The sequence below is a fragment of the Bubalus kerabau genome, chromosome 21 (assembly GCF_029407905.1).
Source record: "Bubalus kerabau isolate K-KA32 ecotype Philippines breed swamp buffalo chromosome 21, PCC_UOA_SB_1v2, whole genome shotgun sequence".
NCBI classification, from domain to species: Eukaryota; Metazoa; Chordata; class Mammalia; order Artiodactyla; family Bovidae; genus Bubalus; species Bubalus kerabau.
This window is the reverse complement of record NC_073644.1, coordinates 46,394,678-46,421,335: the sequence shown is the minus strand read 5'-3', so window position 1 is coordinate 46,421,335 and position 26,658 is coordinate 46,394,678. Positions and strand designations below refer to the sequence as shown.

Here is a 26,658-nt window from a genome sequence, read left to right as displayed (position 1 = left end):
GAAGAAGAGTTCTGGGTACTGTAGTGCATGCTGAGTCTAGCTCCTCTGTTCAAAAGGAACAGAAGCACTGAGGCTTTTATTACCTCAAGCAATGAGAACTGAACTATAAGAACACACAGAAACAAAAGGAGAGCAATTCAGGATGCCAGACTGGTGCCAGCCACACAGAGACTCAAGGCAACACTGGTCCTGCCAGAAGGTGAGTAGACATTAAAGACCAGCAGCAGGAGTGCTGGCAAGCAGCACAGTCAGCAGACAACGCACTCTCACCAGAAAGATGTGGCTGCTCAACAGATCAATGTTCTGACCGACATTTCACCGTGAATGTTAAGAAACTTAATGAATATGAGTTGGAAGAACAAGAAAAAAAAAGACTAAAAACACGAAAGCCATTTTACAGTACAAAAGTACAAGTAGGATTTCAATAAAAAGAAATGAATACAAAATGAATGTTCATACTGGCAGCCATGAAAAGCATAGTTGGTACAGCAGAAAATCAGTAATGCTGAGTAAACACTTGAACAGCTAGGCTACTCCATGATCCAGGGAGAATGCAGAGATATGAAGATGAGGAAAAAGAAACAGGTGGGGATGCCCCGAGAGGCAGTCCCAGCTCTGGGCATCTCAGGAGGAACAGGAAATGAACTCTCCTCAGGGGAGAAGAGTAAATGCAGCCATGAAATTAAAAGACGTCTGCTCCTTGGAAGAAAAGCTATGACCAATCTAGACAGCATATTAAAAAGCAGAGACATTACTTTGCCAACAAAGTTCTGCCTAGTCACTATAGTTTTTCCAGCAGTCATGTATAGATGTGAGAGTTGGACCATAAAGAAAGCTGAGCGCCAAAGAATTGATGTTTTTGAACCGTGGTGTTGAAGAAGACTCCTGAGAGTCCCTTGGACTGCAAGGAGATCAAATCAGCCCATCCTAAAGGAAATCAATCCTGAATATTCATTGGAAGGACTGATGTGAAGCTGAAGCTCCAATACTTTGGCCACCAGATGAGAAGAACTGACTCACTGGAAAAGACCCTGATGCTGGGAAAGATTGAGGGCAGGACAAGGGGACAGAGGATGAGATGGTTGGATGGTATCACTGACTCTATGGGACATGAGTTTGAGCAAGCTGCAGGAGTTGATGATGGACAGTGAAGCCTGGCATGTGGCAGTCCATGGGATCGCAAAGAGTCACATACAACTGAGCAATGGAACTGAACTGAACAAAGGGAGAGACCACCATGCACAGGGAGCACAACCCAAGAAAAGCAACTACAAGACGCAGACATGTACACTTACACTGATGACAGGAAAAGCACAGGTGCAACAGCAGGAAGATAAACTGGAGCCAGAAGTTCGGCCTTGGCAGGAAGGGCTGTCCTGCAGCAGAAAGGACAGGAGGACGTGGCATGCCCACCCGCAGAGCATGGCAGCAGCAAGGAGGACAAGTGACAGCAGAATGAACCTCAGAACCTGCTGTGACCACCTTCTTTCCCACCAAGCCTGCCATCTGGCCCTGGCTGAGCGGTGGGGATGCAGGTGGCTGACCCTCAGAGAGGAGGAAGCTCACCAAACCCATGGTCACTTTAGAAAGGGCAACAATGCTGTTGTCAAAGTATCTGACCACATGCCAAGTTCATGAGAAAATTTAGCATCTCCCTAAGGTATGTTTCCTACACTTAAAGAATGAGTGTATTTTCTTAGGCACACAAGATAAAAACAAGTGGGTCCAAGTGTTAGAGCAGCCAGCCCGGCGTTTTGTCTCTGATCATGCAGTAAAGGGCACGGTGAAGGGAAAAAAACATAATGTCTTTATATGGCACTTAGTTTTTATTAAATGCCTGTATATACAATTTAAAAATATAAAAACCATAGAAAACAAGATAATATTGGAAAGTACACAGGAGTTAAGAAACAATAAAGAGAATACTAAAAGGAATCTAGAAAGCAGAAATGTGAAATGCAAACAAAATGAAAAAGAAATTAAGAAAGAAGCGTTACTATCGTGATGGAAAAGCTCTGTGTCTCGAACTGTGGAGGTGGTTACACACATTCACACCTGTGATAAAATGGCACAATTCTAGCCACACACCATGCCCAGGACAAGTTCCTGGTGGTGATTCCATGCAAGAACTAGAGAAGCTGGGGAAGGACACAGGCTCTCTCTATACTAGCTTTGCAACTTCCTTTGGCTCTAACAAGTGCCTCAAGAAAGGGGGAAAAAATGAAAAAAAGAAAAAAAAAAAGAGAAAGGATTAAAGAGAAAATAAATGCAGAAGTCAAGCAAAATTTGGTCAGGACCAATATTTTAACAACTAAAATAATAATAATAATAATAAACCTTCCTGATAAAAGGAAGCTCGACTCCAAATACTAAAAGGGCACTGTATGACAAGGCACTGCAAGGTGACTGTGAAGTCAACACAGAGACACAGCCCAACGAAGTTACTAGACTCAAAAGATCTCATTATACTCGAAAGCATCTTTAGCCTAAAGCTTACAAAAAAATCATGTCAATTGTGAGGCAAAAACTGCTGCCATATAGAAAGTTTACTTTATTAAATGTAAGGATTCTTTCTTTGATGGCTTTATAAAAGATCTTTTATATGTTTCTTTAAGGAAAGATTTTAGTAAGCTGGAAATTTTACCTAAGCAGTGAAATTATCATGAATATTTGGTATTTTCAAACAAACTGAAATTACATTTGATATCCAAGTTTTACCTACTAAATGCTGCCCAAGCTGTTCCTGGATTTTATATATCTTGGGAAACAGTCTGGGTAAGCTGGAGCTAAGAATTCACAAGAGCAAAAAGTACAAGAGAGAAAAAACTTTCTAAAGACTAGAAACTGTACAATTAATGTCACAAAGGGCCATTCACTCTCTTTAATACATCCAGGGATCCAAGAAATGGAGACAAGAAAGACTAATAGTCCATGAGGGCAACAAACACAAATAGGTATTTGACATAAAACACAAAAAATGCTCATCATTGCTCATGATTTAAAGTTACACTGAAATAGTATTTTTTTCATCTATCAGACTGTTGACAATAAAAAGTTCAATAAGCGTTCTGTTGGTGAGGTTGTAGAAAAGCAGGCTCTTCCCTAAATTGCTGGTGGAAAACTAAACCAACACAACCTCTAGGGAGGGGTTGCACTAATTTAAATAGGAACATAAACAAATATACTCTTTGTCCCAACAATCTCATTTCTAAGAATTTATCCTGTAACACATCCACCTACACACCTATACATAAATACACATAGACACATCTGATAAAGCACTATATTTAAACTGTTCAAAGTTCCATGGAAACACACACATACATATATATGTGTAAACTTTTGAAGCAATGTTGACTTACATCATTTTTGAAAAATTAAAAAGTGTCTATAACTTGAAGATTAAGTTAATCTATAGACTGTGTTCAAACATGTAAAATATTAGCATTCTTATCCTAGCCTTTGAAAAAGCACCTACCAAACTCATTAGTATTAAGAGCACAAACTAACACTGTTAAGATAAAAAAAAAAAATCCAAAATTAAGTTATTTAAAATGCTGATAAGAAAACAGTGAATTGCATACCTTCATCACACACAGATATAAGAGCAAGTCAGTAAGATCCTTTTAGAAAACAGGTTGCCAATCTGGAAAGCCTGAAAATACTCTTATTCCTGACTTGGTAATTTTACTTCTGAGGAAATCAGTTACAACACAGAGAAAAATTTTATGAGGAAAGTTGTTATCTCAATATCATTAAAATGGAAAAAAAAAAAAAAATTCAGCATCCCCAATATCTACCAAAAGCACCAAATAAACCATGACAGATCCATTATGCAGTTTATAACATTAATTTTCTTTTAAATTATTGTAAGTGAAAATAGCAGAGTATGAAAATTTGCAAAGAAATATGACTTGAAAGAAACTCACAAAATATAATTGTTAGGTTTGAGTGAACCTATAGTGACTAGTTTTCTTTACATTTTATTCTGATTTTCCTATACTGAGCGTGTATTACAAAAAAAAAAAAAAAGTAAGCACCTACCCTGATAAACTAGTTCCTGAAATTTCACTAGGAGAAGAATGACTCAGTGGAGAAGTGGAAGGTCGGAAGCTGTCCTCGCCGTTCTCCGAGCTGTGTCCACCGCGCTCAGGAGAGGGACTTTTCAAATCTATCAGACAGATGTATTTTCCAATGAGGACACAGAAAAAAAACAAAACAAAACACTCCATGCAATTTCTTGAGTGTGACCAATTACTCTGACACTTACCAACACGTTTAGGTGAGATTATTGAATGGTTTTCAAAAGCCACGTGCTTTTCACTGTTACTTGTCTCACTAATGCACTCATTTTGCCTCTGGTAGTCTCTACTCTTCTGTAGGCCTTTACACTCTTCTGACAGCCAAAGAGATGCTACTCTGGGGTTCCCAATGACGGAGCAACTATCAGAGGCTGGAATGGGTACGGAGGCAGCTTTTTCGCCATCACCAGAATCTGGGGATTTATGGTCAATGGAATGTGTCTTCACATCAACCGCTGTACCCTCGCTCTCGCCCACATTTGTAAGAACTGAATTTGAAGAGCTAATTGTTCTCAACGATGCCTGATCCACGCCGTCTCCACTTTCACCATAAAAACCGGCTGCAGTGCCTACCTCTGGCTCCCTTACACTTATGCTAGTAGCACCCAGGTCCACCGCATGGATGTCGTGTGTAGTCCGTTCTTTGGACAAAGATAAATCCCAAATACCAGACACACCAGCTCTTGAAAAGTTGTCCAGCCCACCTTCATATTGACTAATGTCTGTTTTCTTAAGGTATCTCTCCATATCAAATGTGCTGGATCCATTACTTTTTTCCAGATCATTAGGTAAGAAATGAGACACAGCAGAATAGTGCCTTTGTTTACCATCCTCCTGACAAGTCTTCTGTCGGGTTTTATTTGAAAGTGCTTTGATCATGGTGGCAAGCTGGAGAGGGTCAGCGCTCACTGACGCTTCCGCAATGGCAGAAGCAATGGTGCTTATCCTCAGCACAGAGTCACTCTCTCTGGGCAGCTCGTCTGTATGTCTCTGAGGTTTGCTGCTGACAAGGAAAGTGTCCTAGAGATCAGAAAGTTCACATCAGTTCCATGCACATGCACATATTAGTTTAATCTTTATTTGTAAGTGCTACATAAGATCTAACAGCAGCAAGAAATTAATAGTATACCAGTTGAATCTCCTAATGAAAAAAAAAAAACAGCTGCTATCAACTGCCGAGTGCTAGTTTACTTACAAGGTCCGATCATCAGCTGTTCAAAAAACACCTTCAGGAGTTAAACGCTAAAACTGAATCAGAGAGTAACTGTAAACCAAAAAAATTAAACTACTGAAACAGAAGCCATTGAGTCACAGTGATTCCAAGTATATTCTTGGTAATTTCAGTCAACTATTAGAATTATTTATAAGCAAGACAGAAACAGAAGCCATGGGTAAAACAATGAAATGGAACCAACAACAAAGCAATATAAACCTATTTAATATTTTTTAAATACAAATTAAGACTTCAGCCTCCAGGAATAGTGGACTAAGTAATGCAAACCAACTCTGGCTGAGAGCAATCAGAACAACACAGCATGTTCAAAAACAATTCTGAGAAGGTACTAGACAGCTAAAAAAACGGAATGAAAAATTATGGGGCCAAAATCCAAGAGAAGAGAGAATCCCAGAGGGGTGAGCCCAGTCCTGGGGATGCTATTCCTCAGGGTCCCTGGTGCTTCAAGAGGGGTCTACGTCAGGAAGCTTATGAAGCTAAGAAAATAATTTTTAAAAAAGAAGCTCAGAAAAGCGGCTCTTAAGGGAGTAAGAGTACAAAAATCAGGTTCAGAGTCTGACAATGATAAGGGAGAGGTGGTAATCACAGTGAACATCCACACTTTAGGACAAGACCACAGAGGGCTACACTCGAGGAGTAAATTAGGTGGCTTAGCTCTGAACAGCTCGATTCCAGGAACTGAATTAAAGCAACCTAAAACTGCTGGGGTTCCTCACTCAGAAACAAGTAAAAATCCTGTCTGGAAGGTATCTCCCTTGGACTCAAATATTTCACCAACTTTTCCTGTAAAAATGTACTCCTCACAATGCTCCAAGGTAATGCGTCCCACATTCCAGAAAAAGAGAACTGCAGAACATGCAGACAATGGACTCTGAGTCTAAAACACATCTAAAACATCAAATCTAACAAAACCTAAACCATACTTAAGGAAATAAAAAGTAACATTAAGGGACTTCCCTGTGGTCCAGTGGCTACATTCCCAGTGCAGGGGGCCCATGCTTGATCCCTGGTTGGGGAACTAGATCCTGTGTGCTGCAACTAAAAAGATCCCATGTGCCATAACCAAATACATACATACATATTTAAGAAAAACAACAATGACACTGAGAACTCAAGACGAGAAATTATCAAGAAAGAACTAAATGTAAATTCTATAATTAAAAAACACAATAACAAATCAAGAACCCAAAGGACAGGTTTCACAACTTGGACACAACTGAAAAAAGAATCAGACTTGGAAGAGAAGTCTGAAAAAAATAATTCAGAATGCAAGAGAAAGTAACAGAAAACACAGCAGAACAGAAAAAATATAAAAGAAAAAGATACTGGAAGTCTAACATACTTTTTAACAAACATACACCAAACAAAAACACGTTTCAAGAATAAAGGTAAAATAAAGATATCTTCAGACTGACAAAACAGGATTCATTACCAGTAGTCCCTCACAAAACAAAATTGTAAGGGTATTCTTCAGGCAAAAGAAAATTAATCTTAAATGGAAGGTCAGAGATACACATTGGTTGTATGTAATAATAGTTATCACCATCAACATCATCATAACCTCTTATGGGGTTTACAAAGAGAAATAAATATAAACAACAGGCAATTATAAGACTGGAATAAAGTAAACTGAATGTTTTATGATACTTTTAATGTTAAGGAAGAAATAGGGAAAGCCAAAAAACCCCAACATGGACACGAATTTGAGCAAACTCTGGGAGACAGTGGATAGGGAAGCCTCATGTGCTACAGTCCATGGGGTCACAAAGAGTTGGACATGACTTAGTGACTTGAACAAAACAACAGGAAAATAGCCAACATACTTTTACTATAAAACTACACTATTTAACAGTGTCATACTGATATAAGAAAGATTTCAAATATCCATCAACAGTAGAGTAGATATATCGATGGCAGAATATTCATGGTAGAATACTATAGAGCAATGAAAATTATCTACTATACTTATCATAGTTGAATCTTACAAACATAAGTGAAAAAAAAAAGAAAAAATATATGCTACATACATGATTTCTTACATATAAAGTTCAAAAAGAGATGAACAGGTGACAGTGTTAGAGGTCAGACAGGAGGAAGCAGTCTTCAGAAGAGACAAAAACATGGCTCCTGGGCTGCTGACAATGTTCTCTTTCTTGACCTTGGGTGTACATGGGTGTATAAGTTTTGATAACTCACTAAGTTTATGTTTTATAAACTCTTTTGTACATTTACTATACACTGATAATTTTTAAATGATACTTGTAATAAAATTGAGTAAAATAAAAAAAAGTTATGCATTTTTACATGTGACCTTATCTTGATCTTGTAAAGAATTATGAGAACATGGGTTTTAGCTCTCCCTCATGAAAGGCTTAAAATACCTCTGCTTTTCCTTTATTGGCAGTTAATGTTACATCATTTTCATCCACTTGTGAAATACTCTCCAGTTCTTCAGCCTGAAGTGTAACTGATCCTTCACTTAGCTGTGCCTTTAAATCTCCTGTAGAAAATATATAATACTCAATTTACATCCATAAACTATGTCACAGAGACAATCCATGCAATGAAGTGTGAGGTGAAAGTCACCCAGTCATGTCCGACTCTTTGCAACCCCATGGACTATACAGTCCATGGAATTCTCCAGACCAGAATACTGGAGTGGGTTGCCTTTCCTTTCTCCAGGGGATCCTCCCAACCAATAGATGGAACCCAGGTCTCCCACATTGCAAGCAGATTCTTTACCAGCTGAGCCACAAGGTAAGCCCAATCCATGGGTAATGACCACTAAATGTAATTAACAAGGAAGAAATCTTTATATACCAAATATCAGTCAGCCTCATAAAAACTGTTTAAATTTTCTTTGTCCTACAGTCACTAGGACAAAGAACCATATCATTGTTCATTTAGCTGGATTCTTCAAAGTCTAAATTTTGAAGAAGATTTTGGATTTTAATCTCTTCCTTGCAAAATACTGACAACTTCATTTAATACTTTCCACTTTGAAACATTTCATGAATATGCAAGTTGAATTTAAAAATGAGTAACTCTTTATAATAATAACAGAAAGTCAATACTATGTACAGCCTCTTTATCCCACCACCCCACCCCACTCCCCAGCCTCTGGAATATAAGCTCTTTAAGGACTAAAGCACATTTTATACCATTTCATAATATAATACACTAGGCATTATATTAGCAAAAAGCAGCTGTATGATAATTGTATATTAATCATGGAAGTCTGGCTTTTAATTCTCAGAGATATTTATCATATTTATACTACCACGGCCCAAATCTGAAAACTCTTCTCTTAAAGTCTACCTAAATAATACATATAGTAAGTTATAATTCATTAACTCAGTAGTTTAACATGCCAAAATTAAGCCAATCGATCACCTGAACAAATTATATTCCATTCACTTTCATTTTTAACAGAAGGATTTAGGTGAATTTTGGCTGAGTTGTTTCAGCTTTAAACTGAAAAGGCAATGTGAAGTTGCATAAAAATCAAATCGGTAACTAATACTCAAAAAATTCAAATACTTTCTTCCTCATAAGAACATGATCACATAACCAATAATTTACAGGTTAAATGAAAAGTTTACTAAAAATTTCATTTAATCCATTACCTGAAAAAAGACCATGGTTAAGATCAGCCACTTCTTTTCCCAAATTACTTCTTGATAGGTCTGATTTTCTTATTAGGGCAATAGGTTCTCTTTTCTCTGGTGATCTAATAAAATAACCAAACGATGGCTACAAAATAAATATGTGAATTATTTTCTTTATGTTCAACTCCTCTGAGAAATCCTAGACTATTTTATCCTAATACTTGTAACCTAGTTAAATGGATTTCAACAAAGTAATTCTGATTTTCTATTTAAATGTAAGTTGCTAGAAATGAACATTACAAGTCCAGACAGGACATTTCCTTACTGCTAGCTATCTGAAATCATCAGAATGAATACTGCCAAATAATTTGCCCTTACTAAGAAATCCAAATGAAAACAACCCAGAAACAACACTCTTCCCTCAGCAATTATTATTGAGCACCTACTATCTGTTAGGCACTGTTAGTAATCATCAGTGACATATCAGTAAGAAAAAAGATAAAATTTTCTGCCTTCCTGGAACTTATAGTACTTAGAAGGGTATTTTATTTTACGCAATAAATATGTCCCTGAAAACCTGTATTAAGATTAGGCATGTTCCTACTGCCTTGGATGAGCATTCAGAAGGTCTGCATTCAAGGACCTTGCTCAGGGGCAGGGAATTCCCCATCCAGCTTCTTTCCAGAGCTCTCACAGAACAGACCTGAAATGCAAATTCACTAAAGGCACTCAATTTTCAACTGATCTTCACTTGGGGATATCTTCCTTTGATTCAGCAACTTGAACCAAGCAACATTTCACAACTAACACAAAGTGATAGATACATCTTTCTAGTACCTGGTGTTTTGTCCAGCTGTTCAGAGAGGAACTGAGTTACTCTTCAATTTCTCTCATAATGTCAAAACCAATCGATCCAGGAAGAAATATCTGCCCAAGTATTTACTCTCATTTTTTAATTCACTGCACAGATAGGACCCTCAGTTCAAATTTTTCTGTAAATCAGCAGTGTTCTAACTCACTGTTACACTCTCAATGAAGCTCAGGTTTAGCATACACTCACTATGACAGCACCAAGTCCCAACACGGAATTCTCCAGAGGCACTCCCGCGCCCTAGACTCTTCTGTTTCCTACTGCCATCCTATTCCCCGGCCTTCGTGGCACCTCCTATGTGGCTCAGTCTCTGCCCACTGATCCTCCTCTGGGGCTTAGGAGACTCCTGCCTCCAGCTCATCTCACATCTGGGCCTGAAAACTACTCCCTGCCTCCCTGTCCCCGTGAGAGGCCCCCAAGCCCTGCGAGGGCCCCTCATGACCTGGCCCTTGTCTACTTCCACCAGCCATCCGCCTGCTGCCCCACTCACAGGAGCTGTTTGCCTGCTCTCTGCTCCTCGAATGTGCCGCTCAAGCTCCACTTGGCACCTCCAGACCTTCACTGAGAACACACCGCCTACTCCCCACCTGTCAGGCACCAGCACAGCGCCCCTCCTCAGACACCACCCTGATCCTAGAGATGACACAGCTTCCCCTCCTGCCTCATACAACTTACCACTACCACTGGCATTTAAAACTTTTTACACGTACATCTTACTAAACCAAAACACTACTATATTTCAAAACATGTTTTTAGAGCAGAGGTTTAAAAATTAATGAATCTCTGAATTCTTCCCACAACCAAAGACATAACAGCAACAAACATCAAGTACTTGACACATGTGAAGCTGTGCTAAACACCGCAGTGCACCAGCACAGTAACCCACAAACCCTGTAAGACAGTATTCCATCCCAGAAATCGGAAAATTAAGGCACAGAGGAGTTACATACATTGTTCCATGATGCAGAACTAGTTAAAAGACAGAGCTAGGACTGGAGCAAGGGTACGACCACTAAAAATCGAAACCTTTTCCCACCATCCCACCACACCCCTATTGTCTCTGCTTTAAAGACACTATGATTTGGCTATACTGTCACTGCATTCAGTACATAAGGGCTGGTGCATTTACCACTCCCAATATACATGGTACTTACTCTTTTCACATTGTAACCACCACCAAGGCAACCGAGAGCTTCAGACCTTTGAGCAAAGAACTCCCCTAAAGACAGACGTAAGTAACTGGCATCATCTCTGTCCACATCTGACGCACTCAGTGATCTCCTCAGTAGACCACAGTTGACCGAAGTTCCCCATGATGTATCTCCAAGGGCAACAGACATGTTCTGGGCATCTATATTTTCTTCCTAGGAAGAAGTTATCATTTCCTTTCTACAGAAAGCCTTCTGTTTTTCTAACACATAAAATACTAATTTAACTAAGGAAATTTAAGTACTTAGATTTTTAAAAAGTTTGGACAAATTCAAGCTTAAGCAGCTAAGAAATGTAATGAAGTCCAGAAGAAATTTTTAATACTTGAGTTACAATACACATTGCTTTAATATACTGCTTAATCAAATACTGATTGTCATTGATACAAATCTTTAGAAAGGAATGTATCTTCAAATAAAAACAAATAGCACTACCTCACTTTAAAACATGATTAAAAACTATGGAAATATCTTTGAAGCCTATTAAGGCAGTTTTAAGTGAATTAATAACCATTATTTCAGTAGGTCATTTATTTTTCAATTAATAATTAAGTATATGAAGGAAAAGGCAGAAACTATCTAAATATAAGGACTATCAAGATGTAATTCTATAGTATGTATCTATGTATTCTCACTATGTATTCTCAGAAAGAAATGAACATTTTACCAACATTTAAATACAAGAAAAATTCTGAACTGTTGTTAATGTCATTAAAATACAAACCTGCATAAACTGATGCTCTTTATTAAATTCTTCTTCATCTTGTGCAATCAAATCCAATGCATCAGCTTAAAAAAGAAGTTTACATAATTATATTGTACTAATGCCCAATTAAATACTAGCATGTACATAAAACTTAGCTAATTAGGAAAATGAAATAGTAAAGAAATAAAACTGAAAGAAATATGTGAAAGCTTCCATCAATGAACTGATGACACATCTGCCTTAAGCACCTAAGAGTACATGGTTCTGGAACTTTTCGTAATGAACCCCCTACTGCAACTGATTTCATCAGGTACTAACTTGCCCTAACTTACTAACAGGGCTCTACAATGTAAGCTTTTTATAAGATTCACATTAATTTCAGCCTTGCAGATCTGGCACACGAGAGTTATAGCAGCTGCCCATGATATGCATGGAATTTCATCTGGAACCATCAGACTGACAAGCCCCTCTATAAATTCATCACAGTGTGAACTACCTATTCGTCCCAACACCCAGGACTGCCCCAGTTTTTGAAAGGCAAAATCCCACATCTCAGTAAACCCCACAGCCTGGGCAAACAGGGACAAGTGATCACCCAGTGTCTGTTCCTCAACGTTTCAACTGAGCAACTCAGTTCACCTTAGGAAACCAATGGGCACACAGCCCTCCATCTCTAGGCCAAGGCCACAAGGCCAGGTGAGTGAGCAGAGGGCCAGGTGTAACACGATGGGGAAGGGGACAGACAGACTGGACAGCAAATGACCCTGCTTAAGGCATTAGAATTAACAAACCTGACTGAGGTTCCTAATGCTCTCATCCTCTGAGATCTCATTTATCTTTCTCGTCACTTTTCTCTCATTTCTACATTATGAACTTTTATTCTAAAATGGATTCGCTTTTGTAACTTCTCATTTATCAGAGTAGTTCTTTTGTTCAAGACAATTTATAAAGTGAGAAAGTACAGCCTAAGGTGTACTAACTGCAACGCACAGGTGCTAAAGTGACTTGCTGTCCTAGATTAGGGAAGGCTCGGCTCAGTCCCAGTGATGAGCAATGATGGACGTGAGCCCCTGTTCCTAAAGAAACAAACGAGGAGCTAAGCACATCCTCCAAAAGGGATTTGATGTGGCCCACCAGGATGACAGACTAACCTCATAAGACCATTAGAAACAATGAAAACAGTTAAAAGCAGAGGCTATCAGAACACTTACAGCCAGATCGGAAGTCTTCACTCAGTTCATTACTGAGAGACACATTGAAATCTTGTTCTTTATCAAAAGGTGTGTAATAGGCGAGATCAGTGACCCATCTGCCCTCCTCATCCTGATAGACCACACTCTGTGGTGGGTCTGCTTCTAGAAAAGAGAATTCCAAACACATCCAATGATACACAACAAACAAAATGATATGATATTCTTAAATGATTTCATTTAGCTGACTTATCTTAGTTATCAATGGTATTGAAATCTGCCCAAAATTAGGAAACCCATTTCCCCAAAAGGAAAGCCTCTCTCTGATGGTGAAATCGCCAGCCTTAGTCCCAGTAAACTCCATCACAGAGGATGAGGGAGGAAGGAGAAGACGACAAACACTGACAAAGGCACTGTTCCACCAGATCTGTGAATAAGTACACCATTTTTAAATCCACAGAACATGTATATACTTTAATACGAAAGATTACACAAGTTCCACTTGGAAATACAGTATATTCAAAATGTGTATAAGTATTTTACATATTTCTTATTTTTATTTAAAAAGAAAAAAGAAACAAAGGCCCACTCACGGTCCTTGGTCTTTCCAACCAACTCGTAACATTCACAGGTTTGCCCTTCACTGGTGGGTGACCACGGAGCATCAGTGGAATTAAATGCATTGTCACTAACAGGCTTCAAAGATGCTACATCCACATTTGTTTGAATGGACACTTGAGATGTTTCAGTGTCTAAAAATCTATCCACAGGCAAAACAGTTTTTGAGTCTGACGTCAAATGCTTATTTTGATGAGGAGACACTTCCTCTAGCTTTAGAGAATCCATCAAATCAAAATCATCTTTACTGGCATTTGTGTCATTAAAGTCAACGGGGTTAAGTTTTGCATTAGGAGTCCTAAGAGACTTCACCAGAACGTCTGCTCTTCCACTTTCCTTTAAAAAATAAATAACAGACCAGAAATAAGTTTTGTTTTTCATAACTTCTTTCAAAAAAAAAAAGTTACGCAGATGACATGAAATATTTATTTCAGAAAGGAACGGACTACACAGTATTCTTCTAGACTGTATGTGAACCAATCGTAAAGAATTTACCAAAATCAATGGCAAATATACACCAACAGACTTGGATACCAAAAGTACGGCCAAGGTGCTCACTATAGTTCAGGATTTTTAGAAGTGTAACTCTTGTAACTACCTTCCTACCCTACCTAAAAGGATAGGAAGCCCATCAGTGTGGCTAGACTCAAAGAATTAATATGATTAACAGACTTTGAAAACATAAATGAATCACATTTAATAGGAGTAAAACAGCAAATACTACAAAAGACCATCAGGAGTCCAAGAACAATTGCATTAGACACGGCAGATTAAGCCATGGCCTCAAAAACACACTCTCCAACAGTCCTTCCCAAATGGCACTCCACTCTTTCCTAGAATAATAGCTGCTGAAAGGGAATTGTGTGCCCACAACACTCTTCTCAGATATTCAGCCACTGCTAACTATCAAGTGCCAGCGAAGCCTTTAATAGGCTTCTCTGCTATGAGATGTTTAACAATAAAAACAGCTTCACAGATAAGGCTTTTCAAAGTCAGAATACTACACAGAGATAGTTCTATAGAAAAGATAAGATACTGACTTTGAAATATGGTCATACATTTAAATTCTAGTGAAATCACTTCTTAACTTGGTGATTTTCCAACAATTTTTTATACAAAAAATAAACAATCTCCACTTTATCTCAAAATAAACTCCAAATGACTTAAAGATTTAGATGTAAAAGCAATAGGAGAAAATACAGATAGACAGTTTTATATTCTTCAGTGAATAATAACTTCTTAGTGGAACACTTTTGTGGGTTAAACTCTTGTCTCTTTGAAAAGATGTGTCCAAGTCTTATGCCCAGGTGGTACCTGCAAACTGTGGCCTTATTCAGAAATAGGGTCTTTGCAAATGCAACTAAGCTGAAGATCTTGAGATGAGAACATCCTGAATTTGGGGTGGGCCTTAAACCCCACAAGCAGTGTCCTTACAAGAGAAAGGAGGAGGAGACCTCAGAGGGAACAGAAAGACAGGAACAGGCCATGTGAAGATGGAGCAGGCAGTGGAGTGATGTGGCCATGAACTAAGGACACCAGGCCCCCAGAGGCTGCAAGAGGCAGGAAGGAGACTGGGGGGCACTTGGCCCTGTCAACATTTTAGAACTGTGAGCAAGTAAATTTCTGTTGTTTGAAGTTACAAAACTTTGGTAATCTGTTCTGGCAGCCCTAGGAAACTATCATAAACACCTGAAAAACTACCAAAAGCCTGAAATACAAGAGGACCAAAAAAGGGAGACCCAGTGAGGTCACAGGAGAAGCTGCCGTCTCCAAGGAGAGAAGCCACAGGAGCCCACCCTGCTCACACCTGGATCCAGACTCCCCACCTCCAGAACTGTGAGGAGATATGCATCTGTTGTTCAAGTCAAAAAAAAAAAAAAAAAAGTGCACAATGATCAAAGTATCTCAACATAGGAAGTTTATAAAAACAAGTTAAAATATGAATATTCCAATGGGGGGAGCGGGGAGACAAAGGAGACAAAGAACTGACATTTAAAACTATCTTTCATATAGAATACTAGCAAAGATGAAAAAGAACCAGAACGCAGGAAACCAGCTGTCTCCTCCACAAAGCACCTGAAAACAATGCTGAAGAAAGAATGCTCTTCAGGCTAACAGGGCAAAGCTACCACCTATGGGACTGTGACTGACAGTGGCATGCAGAGGAGGACAGGACGGCACAGGGAGGAAACCTGGAGCAAAGCCACTGGTTGGCAACCCATTCCAGGTCAGGGCTTCTAACGGAGCAGAGCAGCCCCTCATTGCAACTGAAAGTCACTAGTTAAAAAAAAAAAACAAAGGCAGGGGGTCATTACAGCTGCTCTGACAGCTTGTACACCTAAACACAAAAACAGAGGTCTCTGTACTTGGACACTGTAACCCAGCAAAACTTGAGAGTAAGGAAATGTGAGACGGGAAAAAAATAAAAGCAATCCAAAGGTCTCTCAGGAGACAGGGTTTCAGGAGGATGCAAAGAAAGAACATGAAATCCCACAGACCACCTCCTGATAACAGAGGAGGAGGAGGAATCGAACACCACATTCATCAAGATGGTCAAAGAGCACCACCAACAGGAAACAAATGGAACGACAGGCCTTTCCTGAGGATGTAATCCAAGTGCACAGCACTGCCCTCTATGTTTCAATTGTTCACACAGGGGGTATGTTTAATCAGGAGGGGAAAGCAGTCACATATATCTAGCATATGGATCATTTTACAAAACAACAGGCCTAAACTTTACAAAAAGTTTAATGACATGAAAGACATCCATGTCACGGCAACCAAATACAAGTGTGACCTCCGATCAAAGCCTGGATCCAAAACCAAAGAAATAAAAGGACATCTGTAGACAGTGGATAAATGTGAACATAGACTGTGTATTCATTTAAATCACAACATCAAAGTTACATTAGGCAAATAAAAATTGGGATTATGTAGGAAAATGTCCTCATTCACAGGAAGTAAACACTGAAGTGTTAGGGTAAAATATCTGCAACTTTCTTTCAAATGACTCAGTAAAAAAACTACTTTTTGGAAGGACAAAGAAAACATAAAGATGGCAAAAAATGTTCACAACTGGTTGACCTGGACAGGAGTATACAGACATTCAGTGCATCACTCTTAATTTTTCTGCAGGTGAGGGAAAGGTAAGAAGCAGCAGGAAAGAACAGGAAGGGTATTTCTCATCAGTTTGTATCTGGGAAAATAAAGCCCAAGGAAAACCAACAGAAGTTTTATGTTAATTTTCTAATGAGTCCAGTAATAATTTTCTAATGTCAAATTTCTGAAAAACCATAAAGATTGGAAAATACCTGACTAGGATCACTTGTAGGTAACTTAAAATCATTTTCTGGAGGTTCCTGTCCTTCTAGGTCTTCATACATCATTCCTGGAATTGCCAGTTGCTCAAAATAAGCCTCCAAATGATCATCATAAAACTCTTCATCATCAATATCATCATCTATCAGTAAAATGGAGGAAAAGTAATCAATAAGGTTGATAAATCATTTGCATCAACAGTCCATGTGATTCTGTCTAAACATCTGACATGAAAAAAACCATAGTTTTCATCTATAAATCACTAAAAGCACTCTAATATTTAACCAAACTAAATACTTAACCTTCATTGAGAAGACAACACAGACCAGCCACCACCAAACACCGGAAGTTAGGATAGGGCAAGTGTGGCCATGGGAATAGCGCCGTTTATTCAGAAAGCAGTGTGGCAAATGAGCAACTATCAACCAAGGACAGATGAGCCTGCCCCAGGAGAAATAAAACTAAATCCCAGTGAATTAATGGTTCATGCTAATATGAAACCTCAAACAGTATCTGATCTTAAAAATGAACAACAACAAAAAAAAGATGTAACAAAGCTGAGTACTGATATGATAAAAAAATTTAACTTCCATTAAACCCAGAAAGTTACAAACAGACAAATAAAACAACAGTGGCACTGCTTCTCAATGTCCTACACACAGCCTGGCAAGGGCAGGATAAAACTAGAACTGTCAACCACCTGTAACAACAGTATTGTGAGCCTTTTCAAGAGGGTAATTTTCCTACTGCCTCTGAGAATCTAGCATACTAAAATAAGAACCTATATAAATTCAGGTCAACAATTCCTCATCCACAATTTTATAATCTAAAAGTATTTTTAAAATTTTAGCAGCAAAACCCATTTTGATTTTACAGTTTCAATTTATCCCACTTAGCCCACCAGCGTGGCCTCCAAAGCCATGGATAATTTGGTCTCTGCCTACTTTCTGGGTTTATTCCCAAGTTCATCTTCACATAGGTGCTATAAACCTGCCACACAAAAGCACTGGCTACTCTCCAAATGTTGTCTCTATGCCCCCACCTTAGGGTCTCTGCTAAAGCCGTTCCTTCTTATTAAATGTACATTTATTCCAGTGTCTATGTTAAGGCCTATCAGAGGCCTCCTTTCTCAAAGAGGAAAAATGACCTCTTCTCTCACTGAAGCCTCACAGACATGTTCCTCAGTCAGAATTAACTTGTCACCCTCCTATGACCCCCCCACACAGTTTGTATCATTGAGACACTTCACACAGAGGGGAGCCATGCATCTCTTTGCCCACTTGGCAGGACTTTCAGAGTGCAGGGGCAAAATATTTCATTGAACCCCAATGTCTTAGCATGGTGCTTTATCTGTTTATACGGTAATGATACTCAACAGAGAGATGAGAGTAAGCCTATCAGGAGTGCTATAAAGAAAAAAAAAGTTAACTCCCATCGCTTAACGGAAGTGGCCATTTGAGTGCTGGTGGATAAGCGGTAAAGAAGGCAGAGAAACAGCTGCACAAATCACTACGGCAACAAGGCAGCAGAAACAAATGGAGCGACAAGCTCAGGATGAGGAAAAGATGAGCCAAGTTTCATGACGCTACCAGAAGAATCTTCCAAGCTGGCAAGTGATATCAGTTTCTCGTTTTCTAGGAAACTAGTAAGGCTTAAGTCACTGTTTGGATTCCTCTCTTCAAAATGTTTTCCCACGTCAGGAACACCAATCTGTAAGAAAAAAAACAAAGTGAGAAATAAAATTCAATTATTTTACAAAAATAATGTTAAAAAAATTCTTACAAAAGTAAAATAAAAATTGCATTTCCTTTTTGTAAGATTTTAAAGTACTTTGTTTACATTTATAAACAGGATACTGCTGGACACAAACTGTTTATCTGCTCAGCATCTGTCCTCCAAGGAGTTGGTCTCTTTTCAGTTCAGGGGGGCATGTGATATGGTTCAGTCACATCTCTGTATCTGTATACATACACACACTGATGCCCAGAGGCATGCACACAAAGAAGCAGATGTAAGGTCCAGAGGCTCACAGAATGAAGTTTTACCCCAACCCACCACCTGGTACAGTGATTTACAGAGGGGAGGACGGACCCAAGTAAGCTCATTAAAACTGAGATTTTTTATTAGTTTTTTAACTCTACACTGAAAGAAAGATGATGCTCTTCTTTTTGGTCATGAATGTTAAAAGTGTACACTCAGGTTGCCTACAAACAAATTCATCCTCCCTACCATTCAACAGATGATAGAGTGCCAGCTCTGTGCTGGGGACTCAGAATGCAATAAACCAAACAAAGCAGAACCTTCACCCCATAGAGCCAGTACTCCAGAGGATCCGGCATGGAGCCAGGCAGAGCAGCGGTGCAGATAGCCCTGGAGACTCAGGGAGTCCCAGGCCAGCCCTATTCCCCACTTCCTGGTTATTCATAGCAGTTCACAAGTAGAAGACTTCTACCTAATATTAATGGTACTCAGCATTCATACTTGTGAAACAGGAACTTTCACTCTCCTAACAATAGAAATTGGTAACATATAAAAGATTACCTTATTCTCTTTATTCATCCAGGATTGTGAACAAAAATCAATAGGTGAGTCTGTTAAGAAAATAAAAACAAAAACTGACATACCAAGGTATTTTATCAATACCTAACAACTCTCAAAAATATTAATAGCAAATTAACAAACTAAACAATTTTTCCCTTTAAATAGAATACAGCACTTTTAAATGATAGTATAGAAGCCCATTACTGGCAGTTAAATTTTAAAAAGTTAAATTAAAAATGGTAGAAAAGGGGAACACATGTACACCTGTGGCAGATTCATTTTGATATATGGCAAAACCAATACAATATTGCAAAGTTAAATAAAATAAAATTTAAAAAAAAGGTAGAAAAGCTTAAAAAATTATACACATACCAAAAACACCTGAATAGGAATCTGATTAAGTCTTTAAAGCTAACTTCTGCTTTACAGAGGACGTGGGAAAGACAGAATCAAGGAGAATGACACTGTGAGTGAGCAAACAGTAGGACAGCTCCAGGAGGACAGGCCTAAAGACACCACAGCAAATGAAGCAAAACACAATGGACCCTTCCACAGACCCCAATTCAAGCAAGTCAACCGAGATAATCAGTAAAATATGGACCAGGGTACCATATGCATCAATAATAGCACTGTGGTTATCCAGGAAAATGTTCATATTTTTAGAGATGCAAACCAGTATACATAGGAATAAAATGATGTCTGGATTTCATAAGTATCAGAGGAAAAGGTAATAAAAAACAGAAAAGATGAAGCAAGTGTGACAAAACTTTATACTATCAAACTGTGAGAGAGGTACATGGGGAGGTTTTTTTTGTTTTTTTAAACGGATATAAAACTTTAACCCTTTTAAAGTATACAATTCAATGACTTTTAATACATTTACAAAGTTGCACAACCGTTATCACTAACTGCACAATGTTTTCATCACATCAGAAAGAAATGCTGTGCCCACTAACAGTCACTCCTCCTTCTCCCTGTCCCCCAGACTCTAGCAACCACTAATTTCTCTGTCTAGTGGATCTGCCTATCTGTACCAACAGATAAATTGACTTGTAGTATATGGCCTTCTGAGTCGGTTCTCTTTCACTCAGATGCTTTCAAGGGTCTTCCTATTATAGCACATACCAGTACTTCACTCAGTTTTAAAGCTGAATAATACTTTACTGAACGGACACACTACATCTTATTTACCCATACATTAGCTGATGGTTATCTGCATTGTCTCCACTTTTTAGCTACAGTGACTAGTCAAGTTATGGACATTCATGTATATGAGATTTTTGTAGATACACACTGTCACTTCTTTTGGGTGTATGTCTAGGACTAGACTTGCTGGGTTGTGTGGTGATGCTACATTTCATGTTTTGAGGAACTGTCAAACTATCTTCCACAGCCACACCACTTTACTTCCTAATGAGCAATGTGGTTTCCACAAGAAAGGAGACTTCAGCTTAATCAAAAAGGACAATGAAGAAGAGACTGATTAAGAGATCTTCTCTTACAAAAGTATTACATTAATAAGTAAATGCCAAATCAAAGCATTTTTATAGTATTATAATTTAAGATAAATATTGGTCCAAAGCCAGAAAAACAAGAAAGGAAATTAAAACTGTGTGATATCACTTATATGTGGAATCTAAAAAAATACAACAAACCAATGAATATAACAAAATAGAAGCAGATTCACAGAAATAGAAAATAAACTAGTGGTTACCAGTAGGAGAGAGAAGGGGGAGGGGAATTATAGGAGCAGGGGATTAAAAGGAACAAATTAGTAGGTCTAAAATAAACTACAAAAAAAAAAAATAAATAAAATAAACTACAAAAACATACTGTACATCAAGGGGAATATAGCCAACATTTTATAATAATTATAAATGAAGTATAAGCTTTAAAAATCATGGATCACTATATTATACACCTATAACTTATGTAACTGTACATCAACTACATTTCAATTTAAAAAGATATTTTTAAAAAGGAAATTAAAACACACACATTAAGAAATAATTTCTCCCAGTGGCATACCTTGCTCTTGCCCCAGGGGTGAGGCTCTGTTGGAAGGACCCTGACTCAGGAAGGGCTCTGCAGCTCTGGCCTGCTCCTCTTCTGCTCTTGCTCCATCACTGGGAAAAGCGGACTCTCTGAGGACAGCATCTGACAAACACTGACTTTCTGTCTGGTTCTTTTTCTTAGCGACAGAACTTTTAAATTAGGGAACAGAATAATAATGAAATATTAGTTACCTTGCATTTATCTATAATACCCATTAATCAGTTATTTCACAAAAAGTAGACACAGTGGAAAAAAAACATTTCTGGACCCAGCCATGTCTGAGGGACTACACCATCATTTTGGTCCAACAATGTACATCTACCAAAACCAAATACACTGTTACTCTGCCTCTCAAGTGATAAAGTGAGGGTTTTTTTTTTTTTCTTCTTTCCCAGATCTGTGAATCTATCACATCTAGAGGAAAGCTCAGCTTTTTAAAAAACAAGACAGACTTAAAGGATATTGGGGTATTTGCCAAATAGCTACTTCTCTGAATTACAAATGCTTTTAAGTCATACTTCTGTCCCTGCCACTGTTCTTATCCCTGTCTTCCTTCTGCCTCTGTTGTTTCCTATACGGATGAAAAGGTTCTTCCTTAAAGGCAATTTTCCACCCAACCTACTACAAAAGTTCCTGGTTCTCTCACCATTCCCCATGGCCATTTCACCAGCAAAAGGAGGGGAGGAATGGAACTTCAGGAAAAAGTTGCTACTGTAACAAATTCATCATGTGACAAATGGGTACCCAGGGCCAGGCCATGATGAATGAAAATAAAATAGTTTTTTCATCAATTCCAAGTTCTAACCCTCTGTCCTAGTTTCTCCACCTTTTTATTACAGCTGCAGTAGATTGCTGAATCAAAAAAACAAACCACCTGATAAAAAAATGGGCAGAAGAACTGAATAGACATTTTCCCAAAGACATACAGATGGCCAACAGGTACATGAAAGATGCTCAACACTGATGATCATCACCAGGGAAATGCAACTCAAAACCACAAAGTGGTAAGGCCCTTACACCTGTCAGAACAGCTAGCTTCAAAAAAGACAACAAACAGCAAGTGAAGAGAATGTGGAGAAAAGAGAACCCTCCTACATTGCTGTGGGACTGTAAACTGGTACAGCCACTGTGGAGAACAGCATGAAGGCTCCTCAAAGAGATGACCAGTCCAAGTTCGACGCATGAAGCCGGGAACCCAAGGCCAGTGCTCCTGGACAACCCAGGGAGGGGAGGTAGGTGGGAGGGTGTTTAGGATGGGTGGGGAACACATGTATACCTGGGGCTGATTCATGTTGATGTATGGCAAAAACCATCATGGTATTGTGAAGTAATTATCCTTCAATTTAAATTAATCAATTTTTAAAAATTAATCGATTTTAAAAAATTACTATATGATCCAGAAATTTCACTCTTGGGTATTTATGCACAGAAAATAAAAACACTAACTGGAAAAAATACATGTACCCCTATGTTCACTACAGCACTATTTACAATAGCCAAGATATGAAAGCAACCTAAGTGCCCATCGACAGATAAATGGACAAAGAAAATGTAGTTGTGTGTAGTACTCGGCCATAAAAATGAAATCTTTTGATTCAAAGCAAATCTAGAATGAATATACAGAGTTAACAATTTTTATAAAGTATTTATGCATGTGTGCTAAGTCATTTCAGTCGTGCCCAACTCTCTGCGACTCTATGGACTTTAACCCACCAGGCTCCTTCCTCTGTCCATGGGGATTCTCCAGGCAAGAATACTGGAGTGGGTTGCCACGCCCTCCTCCAAGAGATCTTCCCGACCCAGGTATCGAACCCATGTCTCCTGCGGCTCCTGCACTGCAGGTGGATTCTTTGCTGCTGAGTCACTGGGAAAGCTCCATGTACATGTATATGTGCATAGAAAATCGTCCAGATTAAATAAAAAGATAATCAACATCTATTTTCTAATTAGTAGGTTGACAGGTATTTGCTGTCTTCCTTACAACTGCCTGTATTTTATGATTTTTTTTCCCAATGAGCATGTATTACTCTTAGAAAAAAATTTTGAAAGACTTAATATGTTATTAATATCATATAAAGAAAACGGCTAAAGATTCTTAGAATTGATTAGAGACACAATTAATGTTCATCTTCCATCAAACTGAGTGAGACTCGCTCTTAACACAGTGAAAGCAAGATGAAGTAAGAACTCACTCATCATCCGAGAAGACAAGCCGTAACCTCTCTCTCGGCTCATTTTCACTCTGGCTACTGGGCGATGGCTCCGATGGAACTGAAAACTTCCCTTCCACTAAGTAAGAGGTCTGGACATCAGAATACCTGCACACAAAAATTTTGTTGCAATTGTTAATAATTAAATTACACATATTTAAAATTCACACGACATAGGACTGTGTGACTATAAAATCAATCGCCAGGGGTAAAAACAGGTCCCACAGTGTTGAAAACCATCACCATACCTGAAAGGCACTGAAAACCTGTGTAGCAGCAGCAGAACATATATTTTCAACAAGAAACTCGTGGAAATCGTAAAGCTACAAGTTTTTAGAGAGTTAATCCAACCCCTCCATTCCAAAGGTAAAGATAATGCTCCATACAGAATGTTTAGGTTGGGCAGAAGATGGGAAAGAGGTTAGAGTTTTTGTTTTTTTTTTTTTTTAATTAAAGATTTCTCTGTAGCACGCAAAGCCTTTTTTAAAAAAAAAACACAAAAATATTTATTTTAGTTGTACTGGGTCTTTGCTGCTACAGGGGCTTTGCTCTAGTTGCAGCAAGCAGGAACTACTCTCTCGTTGTGGTGCACCAGCTTCTCACTGAGGTGGCTTCTCTTGTGGAGCACAGGCTCTAGGGCATGCAGGCTTCAACAACTGCAGTGTGTGGACTCAGTAGTTGCAGCTCTCAGGCTCTAGAGCACAGGCTCAATAGTTGTGGTACACAGGCTTAGCTATTCCATGGCATGTCAGATCTTCCTAGATCAGGGATTGAACCTGTGTCTCCTGCATTGGCAGGCAGATTCTTTATCACTGAGCCACCAGGAATACCCAGAAGTTAGATTTTTAAGCCCAGGCAAAGTCACACATTACACAAAATGGGTGAACTATACACATCACATTTGAGGATGTAACTCAAATCACCAGCTACCAGGGGGCTGAACTAATACAAAGCCAAAACACCATGAACAGAAAAACCACTGGTAGGTCAAACGGTCACCAGTCCTCAATTCCAAACCTACCCATCCACCACTGATAAGGTGAAGGAATAGGAAAGAGGGTTTTATCTTCTATGTTGACTTTACATAAATGGTCATCTCCCTCAGATAAAGCAAAAGCTCAAGCTTGGCTGAGAAATTTCACAGAACTATCAATATATCAAAGGCTTTAAGGACCTGTAAAAAAAATCATCTGTTAAAACAATTCGTACCTGTTTTCAGAGCTGGATCTATTTCTAGCAAGTGTGGAAACAGCAACAGGCAAGCCAAGATTTGAAGAAAGAGTGACATTTTCCAAAATCCCACTATTACCAAGTAATGAACTGGTTAAAAAGCTTGGAAATGACTCCTCGGCTATACCTCGAAAATCTTCCATCTCACTGCAACAATAAAAGTATTCTTATATATCAAATATTACTGTAAAAATTTTCAAATGATTAAGAATAGAAGTCTCATAAATCTTAGAAAACTGATAAAATTCTTTTTTTGGAACAGCACTAAGGGGATACTATAGCTGAGAATATAAACCTCAAACTATCTTCTTACAATTAACAAAACAATAAGATACAACAGCTTAATTACTCTTGAATTTTGAATTTACTAATAAAGAATCAAAGAAGACATGACATCAATGGCACATACAGATGATTTTAGGACATTACTTAAAAGTATACCAGTTGAATACACATCCTAACACGGAACAGAAAAAATAGAACTAGCAAAATCTAGCCCCTGAATTCAGAGATTAAGGATGAGTAAACGGTTTAAAAAGTGAGTCTCTTCAAAGAAAAATGTTCAAGTTTATAAAGTATATCTGGCATGTGGACAAGACAGAAACGGTACAAGTGGCACACAAAGGCTAGGTCTGGGGAACCCTGGCACACTCTGTACTGATGGAGAACCTCCACGCACGCTGGCCACGGGCTCCATGGATCTCGACCACAGTACTTAGCAGATGTCACTTCATTTCAAAGATATTTCAGAGTGCTTCTCATGTAAGGGTTGTGAAGAAAATAATTAAATCAGGAAAAACACAATGAGAGGATACTGGCCTTATACTTTGAGGAATGAGAAGGACTTTCATAGGCAAAGTATGAAATAAGGGAGTTTTTAAAAAAGACAAACATAAGCAGTGGTGGGAGAGATTTAAGATTTATTGCATACCCACTACCTTAACTCACTTATCCTCAATTTACTAAAAAAAACAAACTCAGAGACTAAACTAGCTAAATTTATCCAAGGTTGTGCAATTAGTAAGATTCATGCCCAGGACTAATTCCAAACTGTTCTAAACACTAAGTGTATGGTGACCATAGGAGATGCTCCACTGTATTCAGGCAACAGGTAAGCAAAACCATGGAGCAGGTTCCATAAGTCTTAAATGGTGTAATAGGAAGTCTGGCCTAATCCCATCAGCTGAAAGGAGAGGAAGAAAGAGGGCTTAGAGCCTGGAAGGATATTCTAAGCACTGCCACTACTGGTAAGATGGACAACAATGCAGGACTGTGCTAGGTTCAGTGATAAATCACTCATCTGTGAGTTTAGGTATTACAGACTAATCCAATTACTCAACAAAGTAGGAAAAGTCTTAAGATCAGTAGAAACCTACTAAACTTACCTGAGCATAGATGAAGTTATCCACACTCCTGGCAGAAGCCCACCCCTCCCACTCCAACACCAGTCCCTCCTCCTCAACACTGTCCCATCTCTTGGTGCAGTGCCCCCACACAAAGAAGCCTTCCTCAACCTCAGCCCAGCTATCCCCTGGAGCTACCACCACCTCTGTCCATGCTCCCTCTGCCTCTCAGACCTCCAGCAGGAGTCACTATTATCCACCTGGCTCCAGTCCTCACTGGAGCCCACTCCCAGTTGCCTTTCATCCCAGGGCCTCACCAAACACTTGTCAACATCACCAATAACCTCTCTGTTGCCTACCCCATAATCCCATGGTCAAGTTTCAGTCCTAGTCTTGGAACTGACAGAATGAAATTCATGCTCCTTCCTCACAAAAATACTTTTT

General features: G+C 38.8%; 2 protein-coding genes across 5 annotated transcripts in view; one reads left to right on the top strand and one right to left on the bottom strand.

Annotated features, from left to right (window-relative positions):
* Positions 1–26,658, bottom strand: part of CEP192 (centrosomal protein 192) — a 74,217-nt gene that overhangs the window by 44,654 nt on the left and 2,905 nt on the right. For 2 of the 4 annotated variants that reach the window (XM_055559087.1, XM_055559089.1), the window contains exons 3-16: positions 24,851–25,018; positions 23,624–23,749; positions 21,405–21,580; positions 19,377–19,426; positions 18,425–18,545; positions 16,829–16,977; positions 13,493–13,853; positions 12,921–13,064; positions 11,728–11,792; positions 10,950–11,159; positions 8,943–9,069; positions 7,698–7,816; positions 4,271–5,102; positions 4,045–4,171 (exon numbers count right to left, since the gene is read on the bottom strand). In XM_055559087.1, the coding sequence (XP_055415062.1) occupies positions 4,045–4,171; positions 4,271–5,102; positions 7,698–7,816; positions 8,943–9,069; positions 10,950–11,159; positions 11,728–11,792; positions 12,921–13,064; positions 13,493–13,853; positions 16,829–16,977; positions 18,425–18,545; positions 19,377–19,426; positions 21,405–21,580; positions 23,624–23,749; positions 24,851–25,018 (2,775 nt within the window). The remainder of the gene's footprint in view (positions 1–4,044; positions 4,172–4,270; positions 5,103–7,697; positions 7,817–8,942; positions 9,070–10,949; positions 11,160–11,727; positions 11,793–12,920; positions 13,065–13,492; positions 13,854–16,828; positions 16,978–18,424; positions 18,546–19,376; positions 19,427–21,404; positions 21,581–23,623; positions 23,750–24,850; positions 25,019–26,658) is intronic. The other 2 variants (XM_055559090.1, XM_055559088.1) reach the window with 2 other exon arrangements.
* Positions 20,169–26,658, top strand: part of PTPN2 (protein tyrosine phosphatase non-receptor type 2) — a 129,555-nt gene continuing 123,065 nt past the window's right edge. Inside the window, exon 1 of the mRNA XM_055559092.1 lies at positions 20,169–20,178. The gene's annotated coding sequence lies outside the window, so the exon portion shown is untranslated. The remainder of the gene's footprint in view (positions 20,179–26,658) is intronic.